General features: G+C 37.5%; 2 protein-coding genes across 2 annotated transcripts; both read left to right on the forward strand.

Moving 5' to 3' along the window:
• The first annotated feature begins 104 nt into the window (after positions 1–104).
• On the forward strand, positions 105–4,746 carry LOC18105206 (3-phosphoshikimate 1-carboxyvinyltransferase 2). Its single transcript, XM_024584967.2, is given in 9 exon segments — positions 105–391; positions 393–573; positions 1,126–1,370; positions 1,871–2,021; positions 2,620–2,834; positions 2,915–3,032; positions 3,337–3,547; positions 3,988–4,049; positions 4,147–4,746. Coding segments are annotated over 9 exon segments (1,557 nt in total). The 5' UTR covers positions 105–236; the 3' UTR covers positions 4,366–4,746.
• Positions 4,747–6,434: 1,688 nt separating this feature from the next.
• On the forward strand, positions 6,435–8,742 carry LOC7488896 (UDP-glucuronate 4-epimerase 3). Its single transcript, XM_002320021.4, has one exon. It carries the CDS (start codon positions 7,079–7,081, stop codon positions 8,372–8,374), a length of 1,296 nt encoding a protein of 431 aa, XP_002320057.1. The 5' UTR covers positions 6,435–7,078; the 3' UTR covers positions 8,375–8,742.
• The last annotated feature ends 270 nt before the right edge of the window (positions 8,743–9,012 follow it).

A 9,012-nucleotide genomic window follows, 5' to 3' on the forward strand; every position in this document is an offset into this window, starting at 1 on the left:
TTGATAAAATTTATTGGATGGGGATGAAATTAAGAGTAAGGCAATAATTTAAGGATAAAAGGGGTTTCCAAAAAATAAAAGTTAGTTGGTGAATCCAAGTATCCAACTACAACTACACACACAAGCCCACCAAAAACTCAAATAAAATCAAACCCCTTCAAAAAAAACCACGAAGAAAACACAGTGTGGGTGTTGTGTACTTGTGTTGTACAAAGAAAAGAGAGACAGTGAAAGCCATGGCTCAAGTGAGCAAAATCAGCAGTGGAGCCCAAAACACCTACACGGTACCTAATCTTTCGAAACCCCAGAACCCCAAATGTTTATCTTCAATTTCCTTTAGATCACAGCTCATTAAAGGGTCTTCTTTGGGATTAAAGCAAAGTAAAAAAAACGGGTGATTGCAGACTAAAGGTTGGACCTTTAAAGGTTCTAGCTTCAGTTGCTACATCAGATAAGCCATCAATTGTACCTGGGATTGTTTTGCAACCCATCAAAGATATTTCTGGTACTGTTACTTTTCCGGGTTCTAAGTCTTTGTCTAATCGGATTCTCCTCCTTGCTGCTCTCTCTGAGGTAATGTTTTATATGTATATATGATGCTAGAAATTGCTTATTTCTTTTTTGGTTTTGACGTAATTTTTTTAGTAGCTGGCTTTGTTGCATTCTGGGATGTGAGTTTAATAGAATAGAATTTGAAAAACTGAGGCTTTATTGGTGGAAATGAAATTTAATAGGTGAATTGTTAGAGATTTGAGAAATGTGGTTGAAAGGAAAAAAAAACATTAATATATAGTCAATGTCATAAAATAAACAAATTCAATACCATGTTAAAAACACAAACAAATACAAGCAACTACCAAAGACATTATTTTATGACATTGACTATATTCAGTAAAAAGACAATATACAGGAGAATGGACTCCACTGACAATGATGATTGTATAGTGAAATTCATGATAAAATAAAGATTATATAGTGATAGATTTTAACTTCTGTTTGCTTTTACTTTCATATAAATAAAATAAATAGCTTTGAATATTGTATGCAATGTGTTTATTGTCTTACATTTCTTGGCCTGTTAACTTTATTGGCTGTCATTAATGCTTGTTTTCATCTGTCATTCAGGGTACGACTGTTGTTGACAATTTGTTGAATAGTGATGATGTTCATTACATGCTTGGTGCACTCAGAACACTTGGACTATGTTTGGAAGAGAACACGGAACTCGAACAAGTGATCGTAGAAGGTTGTGGTGGTCAGTTTCCAGTGGGAAAAGAAGCAAAGATTGATGTTGGACTTTTCCTTGGAAATGCTGGAACGGCAATGCGGCCATTTACAGCTGCAGTTACTGCTGCAGGTGGAAATTTGAGGTCTGTCTATATTGCTCCACTCCCCACCTTGTTCTTTATTTCCTTTTAAATAAATATTGATGCGGACAAAATTAATCTTACCCGTTTAGAGGGGTTGAATAGATGTGCTCTTTTGATCTTTCAAAGTTGGGTGGGGGCGAACTATGTGTAAAATACATTCCTACTGGGTCTCAACAAGCATCAGCTTGTCATAAGCATTAATCACTATCACCAAGTTGAATTCAGATTATAAGCTTGAGGGTGTATAATCCCCATAGGAACAACCCAAGTAGAATAGATTATAATTTCTCAGTGTCATTATGTATTTTGAAAGTTTTTACTTGGATCAATGGCCCAATTTTGTTCAATTGTATAATTTACCTGTAGAATACAACAATGGATGGCACTCACTTTATGAGAGTGCATCTCTGTGTCTTTCATATCAATCCTACCATTTCCAGAGCTCTGTACTTACAGTAATTCCTTCTTTTTTGTTGGTGGTATCATTCAATACACTTCAGCTACATACTTGATGGGGTGTCACGAATGAGAGAGAGACCAATTGGTGATTTGGTTATTGGTCTTCAGCAGCTTGGTGCAGATGTTTCTTGTTCTCCTACAAACTGCCCCCCTGTTCGTGTAAATGCAAATGGAGGCCTTCCAGGGGGAAAGGTGTGATTTCTGTCATCTTCTACGTTGATCTTTCCTGTTTTATAATATGTTTGATCCATCATTACTTCTTCCTTTTGTTTTTCTGGCATTAGGTATGGGTTAGGGCAGTGTATTGAACAACTAAGTGATCTTATGTTTCAGTCTAACTGCTAACTTGATTACTGCTTAATTCTTGAAAAAGGCATAGTATCAAATGAGGTGGTAACCCTGGTTGGTGATAGTTGAGTGTGGTTTGTGACTGATCAGAGTAGTCTTTCTGCTATCATTAAGAAAATATATGTTTTCTCATGTGTGCTCAATGTACATGCTTCTGGTTATTCATCCAAAATGAGATACTTGAACTTGAAACACCCATCACTTTGTTAATCATTCATTGAGCTTTCTTGGAAGGGCATTCATATTCTTCAGCCGCCACAGCATAATACTTTTGCATTTTGAACTTGAATTTGCTTCTGTGAATTAAATTTAGGCTTTGCTGGCAACTTCATTGTTAGTTTCTTTTTTAGAAATATATTTTTTAAACAAACACTCAATGCTGTTGTCATTAATGATGGAATGAATCATTCATAATTCATGTTTCCCTTGTCTTCATTTTCAGGTTAAACTCGCTGGATCGATAAGTAGTCAATACTTGACTGCTTTGCTCATGGCAGCTCCTTTAGCCCTTGGAGATGTGGAAATTGAGATAATAGACAAGTTGATTTCTGTTCCTTATGTTGAGATGACTTTAAAGTTGATGGAGCGCTATGGAGTCTTTATACAACATAGTGATAGCTGGGATCGTTTCTTCATTCGAGGAGGTCAAAAATACAAGTAGGTTTATTTAGTATTCACAGTGCATGAGCGTTTGAAATAATGTTGCACCCGAAGTAACATGCTGACAATTCAACCAGGTCTCCTGGAAATTCTTTTGTTGAGGGTGATGCTTCAAGTGCCGGTTACTTCCTAGCTGGCGCAGCAATCACTGGTGGGACCATCACTGTTGAAGGTTGTGGAACAGACAGTTTGCAGGTATTTTTCTCATGTAAATATATTGGTCTTCTACTTGCATGTAATAATTTAAGAATGTGGTGTAGATATGCTTACGACATCCATTGCTTTCCACGTGTCAAAAATATTGTTAGATTTCTTCTCAAAATTTCATTCCACTGTCCAGATCGACTCCCTAGTTCCTAATAAATTCCATGGAGGGAGAGAATATCACAAATCCATCTTAATATTACATGCATCAGACAAGTACGGTGTATTATATGAATTCATTCAGTGCTTAACACCGATCTAACTAACTCAAGTTTCTTTTTGGTTGGAAATTAAGGGAGATGTAAAATTTGCAGAGGTTCTTGAGAAAATGGGAGCTAAAGTTACCTGGACCAAGAACAGTGTTACTGTCACTGGACTGCCACGAGATTCTTCTGGTTGGAAACACTTGCGTGCTGTTGATGTAAACATGAACAAAATGCCAGATGTTGCTATGACTCTGGCTGTTGTTGCGCTTTTCACCAATGGCCCTACTGCCATAAGAGATGGTATGTTTAACCTTTTAAATGTGACAAATGGAGTACCTTTTAGCTTTTAAATAGAATGACACTGAGGGAAACTGACCTATATACTAGAAATTTATTATCTATATGATCCTAAACTTTCAAAACTATTTCATATTGATAAACAATGGATTCATGATTACTATTTGGTAGATCATGTTAGTTTGCCATTATGGAAAATGAGAGCGGGGCTTAACTTCTGATTCTGAGAAAGAGCAATAAACATTAACCAACCTTATCTTTCAAAATCCATAAATACTCATCATTTGGCCTTGGAGTTCTAAAAGTCACACTGACCCAACAATAATGAATTGATAGTTAGATTTTTGTATTTTTGTCTGCTCATGCTAACAAGGAATTCCAGGATTCACAATTTTTCTCTGGTATGTAACTTGTCCCATTCTGTTGGTTTCTCTAATTCTCAGTGGCAAGTTGGAGAGTGAAAGAAATGGAACGGATGATTGCTATTTGGAAGGAACTCAGGAAGGTCAGTTTCAGAGGCTTTCTATTCATTTTAATTTCTACACAGAAGAGTACTTGATAAAACAATTTGCTAATGTTGACATCTGGGCTTTATGTTTCAGTTGGGAGCAACAGTTGAAGAAGGACCAGATTACTGTGTGATTACCCCCCCTGAGAAACTAAATGTAACAGAGATTGACACTTACGATGATCACAGGATGGCAATGGCATTCTCTCTTGCTGCTTGTGGAGAAGTCCCAGTCACCATCAAGGACCCTGGTTGCACTCGAAAAACTTTCCCAGACTACTTTGAAGTCCTTGAGAGGTACACGAAGCATTGAGTTGCCCTTAAATCATTCACCATGTATACAAGAGAGATACGAGGCTATCCATTACCATTAGCAACCATGGTAGTCTGAAATCAACCCCCCCCCCCCCCCCCACCCTTTTTTTTATCATGTATCACGCTGTAATATTTTATTATAATTATGCAAGTTAAACAAAGCATTGAGTTGCACTTAAACCACTCACGGCTGATGTTGTTATTGTGCTGGAGAATGGTCATCTCTGAAAGGAAAAGCCAAACTTAGTTAATTTATTTTTGACTCGAGAGAGAGTAAGTGCTAGACCTTAACTATGAACTTAAATGGTTATATTTGTTCTCCATTAATCAATCAATGAATGCTTGAAGTGATTAAATCAATAAATTTCAATATTTTCTACCTTTCTCCCTTTAGATATATATGGGATGGAATTTGAGTTGAGCAGGTTTGTCTAACAGAACTTAATTCCACTCTCTAAGACAAGATTTTGGAGTAAAGGTCATCCTTTACTTTTCCTAGTCTGGTCTCTTTTAAAGTGACATCCAAGTTCATATTGTAGCTTTACGCATGACAATCTCAAGTACAGTTTTAATGGTTTGATTCCGGCATGCCGGAAATAAAAATCTAAAGAGAATAACTTTTTCACAATTGTGGCTTAAAAGTTACAATTCTTCGCCCCTTCTTGATCACAACATGTAAATGCTCACCGCATTGGTTGGTTTCTAGCAGCTTTATCAATAATGAGATGCTTGTATTTCTCTAATTGTCACAGCTTTTTGGGCTACCCTCTTACGCTTGACACTCATGACATTCACGTGCCTCTAGTCATCAAAGAAACTGGGAAGAAGGCATTGGTCTCCATATCTGTGAAATCTCACCTCCAAAGCTTTAGCTGGCACCGACTCGCAAGGCATGAAATAGGCATGGAACATGTTGCCCGAAGTATATAAATATAGAACTAGTTAGAGGGGCGCCCCTTCTGCGTTGTTATTATATTATTATTTTTCATCAGGTTCTCACATGGGGTCTACAGTGTGCTCCTGGTGGGTGGTGGCTATGAAAATTACTATTTCCTTTGCTTTTCCTTCCAAATATAAACTCGGATATAATTTTCTTCAACATCACTCTTCATTTTGAGCCACGTTGAGCTTTCAAAGGAAGTAAACTGGACTGCTGGCTTGTGATTCTACAATAATCCCTACATTACACCATTCCACATGATGCATAGCTAGCTGCTAGTCTAACATAACTTTCAATCTAAGACATCAATAAAGATTCATTAGAAGGGCTTTCATGCTTTTGCCTTCATTTCAAGTTTTGTGCTGCACTGTCAATGCTCACTACAATGTTGACTATCGCCACAATAACCCACTAATCTTTTGATAAAAACGTCACTGATCTGTCTTGCTTGGAAAGGATTGTGCTCCATTTTTTTTAATCTTTAATCCGGTAACAATCTTGTGCAAATTTAGCTATTGATTATGGTAAGCTGGAATAAGTATCATTATTACACTAAAACGGTACCCAGACCCACCAACACATAATCACTCACACCTACTAAATTTATGATACTGCTTTATATAATGTATGAAGAGAGAATGAAAAAGAAAAAAGGTGCACCTATTATTTGGTCTATGAGGCAGCATTTTTCTTATGATTACTTAAAATTCCCTTTGACAGTGAAAAATGTATAGTAAACTGCTAGAATTTTCATCATGATTCAAGTATAGTCATGTTTCCTATTATATGTTCTATGAAGCATGGTCAATTTTGGGTCTGGCCCTTTCCATAGTTTGAGTGAAAAAAGCTGAAAACTGGGACCAAAGTTTGCTTGAACACTCTTTTACCATAGGTACACAAGGATCATAAACACAGTCAATTACAAGAAGATTGGAGTTGATGAGATCTAAATTGATAGATTACTGCCATATGTTGTTATGTGATCAATGACAGTTCAAACCTAGTAGTTTACATACTTTGAACCTTGATGAAACTCAAAATTAATGAGAAAAATTACTCACTCACACATTTCAATGGTATGAAGAGCAGGAACGAGGAAAGAACTCCTTCATAATTACCCTCAAAACCCCATCCACATCGTCATCCTCAAATCTCATGCTAGCCACTCCTCCTAAGAAACTGCCTCTCAAGCTGCCATAAATAAATAAAGGGTGGGTTTGCAAATTTTGGCTGTCCCGGATTGTAGGTTTTCCATCCAGTCAAATCCAAGTACTACATATAGAAATGATAGAATTTTAAGCAGAATCCCTCTATTCTCCATTTCTCACTTTTGAAAATTCTCATAAGAACAGTAAAAAAAAATCTCTCGCCCCCCTATTTTTAACAGCTCAAACCAAATTAACCTCAACTTCTTTGACTCTTCTTGATCTCCCATCACCTAAAATTTAAACCCCCCCTCTCTCTCCCATTCTCTAAATTCATGCCTCACCATTCTTTTCAATCACCATTTTAAACAAAAAATCAAGAACCTTTGCTCTTTATTCCTGTCAAAGAGAAAGTCACCAACAACAGCAGTCCATCCTTCCAAGAAACCAGAAATAAAAAACGATTCCTTATACCAAAAACAGCTAAAATAGCCAGGCCTAAGCTCCCTTCCACCACCACCACCACCACCAATCAATCAGCCACATTCCTTCAAACCCTAACAATAACCTCTCGCAATCAAGAAATCAAGAGAAAAAGAAAACCCATATTTTGATTTTTCAAGAAAATGTCTCATCTTGATCACACCCCATCAACACCAGGCAAATTCAAGATGGACAAATCACCATATTACTCAAGAACAAGGTGGCATTCCTCTGTAGCCAAGCTTACTATCTGGTCTTTTCTCTTCATTGCCGTAATCTTTGTCTTCTTTTATCGATCCCCGCCATCTTCATCAAACTCCGATCTATCACGCCGTTATCTTACTTCTGCTACCTGGGGCGGAGCTGCTTGGGAAAAAAGGGTCCGGACCTCCGCCCGAATCCGGTCTCGAAATGGGTTCTCTGTTTTAGTGACAGGAGCAGCTGGTTTTGTTGGAACCCATGTTTCTTCTGCCCTTAAACGCCGTGGAGATGGTGTTTTGGGACTCGATAATTTCAATGATTACTATGATCCAACTTTGAAGAGAGCAAGACAAGCACTTCTTGAAAGAAGTGGTGTTTTTATTGTGGAAGGAGATATAAATGATGTTTCTTTGTTGAAGAAATTGTTTGAAGTGGTGCCTTTTACACATGTGATGCATTTGGCAGCTCAAGCTGGGGTTAGGTATGCAATGAAAAATCCTGCTTCTTATGTGCATAGTAATATTGCCGGTTTTGTTAGTTTGTTGGAAGTTTGTAAAGATGCAAATCCACAACCAGCTATTGTTTGGGCATCATCCAGTTCTGTTTATGGGCTTAATACTAAAGTGCCTTTCTCTGAGAAAGATAGAACTGATCAACCTGCTAGTTTATATGCTGCTACTAAGAAAGCTGGTGAGGAAATTGCACACACTTATAATCATATTTACGGGCTTTCACTCACCGGGCTGCGATTTTTTACGGTTTATGGACCATGGGGGAGGCCGGATATGGCATATTTCTTTTTCACTAAGGATATTTTGAATGGGAAGACTATACCAATTTTTGAGGCTGCGAATCATGGGAATGTTGCTAGGGATTTTACCTACATTGATGATATTGTGAAGGGTTGTTTGGGTTCGTTGGATACGGCAGAGAAGAGTACCGGGAGCGGAGGGAAGAAGAAAGGGCCGGCACAATTGAGGGTTTTCAATTTGGGGAATACATCGCCTGTGCCGGTTACTGATCTTGTTAGTATTTTGGAAAGGCTTTTGAAGGTTAAGGCTAAAAGGAAAATTATGAAGTTGCCACGCAATGGGGATGTTCCATATACGCACGCGAATATTAGTTATGCTCAAAAGGAATTTGGATATAAGCCTACCACGGATCTGCAGACAGGGTTGAAGAAATTCGTGCGGTGGTACCTCAGTTACTATGGAAACAAGAAAGCTGTTGCGAGATGAGATGAATTCTTTTGGTTCGGTACTTGGAAAACATTCCTTGTTCATTATGATTCTTATAGTTGTTTTTCTTAACATTTCTGTGTTCTTTCATTGCACGATAATTGTCTTTGGTATATGTTTAATTGATGCTGTACAAGGAAGAATATCTTGTCTTCTGTTGAAGAAGAGTGTGTGGTTGGTGGATTCTGTTTTGTTGGGCACTCTGTGTGTGCTGTATCAAAACAAAGCCAGAACCATCCTTTTCTTTTGTTTCTGATTTTTGGAATTTGTAATTGTTGTAGTTTCGGTGCTGTAGAGTTCATGACTGATAGAGCATATGCTGATTGTTGGACATGTGTCAATCAATAAAATAGTATACGTTAATTTCATTTATTTGTTTTCATACTGAACAAATTGAATTTCATTTGACTATTGTATGGTGTGTATTCTTTTTCCACAATGGCTTGGTCTGTTATTGACATCCATGATGAATACAGCTGCAACTATTTCATTTTTGCTTGTTGAGAATGACTTGGGGAATACAAGCTGATCAACTCTTTTACCTCTTGAGACCAGCTTGTGTCTGAGTTGTGGCATTTATACTTGATTCAAAAGTTCATCAAGTCCTTCCTTTGTTTTTTGCTGTTCTGAGTAAATGA

The sequence above is a fragment of the Populus trichocarpa genome, chromosome 14, assembly GCF_000002775.5.
Source record: "Populus trichocarpa isolate Nisqually-1 chromosome 14, P.trichocarpa_v4.1, whole genome shotgun sequence".
Lineage (NCBI taxonomy): Eukaryota > Viridiplantae > Streptophyta > Magnoliopsida > Malpighiales > Salicaceae > Populus > Populus trichocarpa.

Bases quoted from the DNA above. Each gene is read 5' to 3' on its own strand.
- LOC7488896 (XM_002320021.4), top strand. From the start codon at position 7,079: ATGTCTCATCTTGATCACACCCCATCAACACCAGGCAAATTCAAGATG.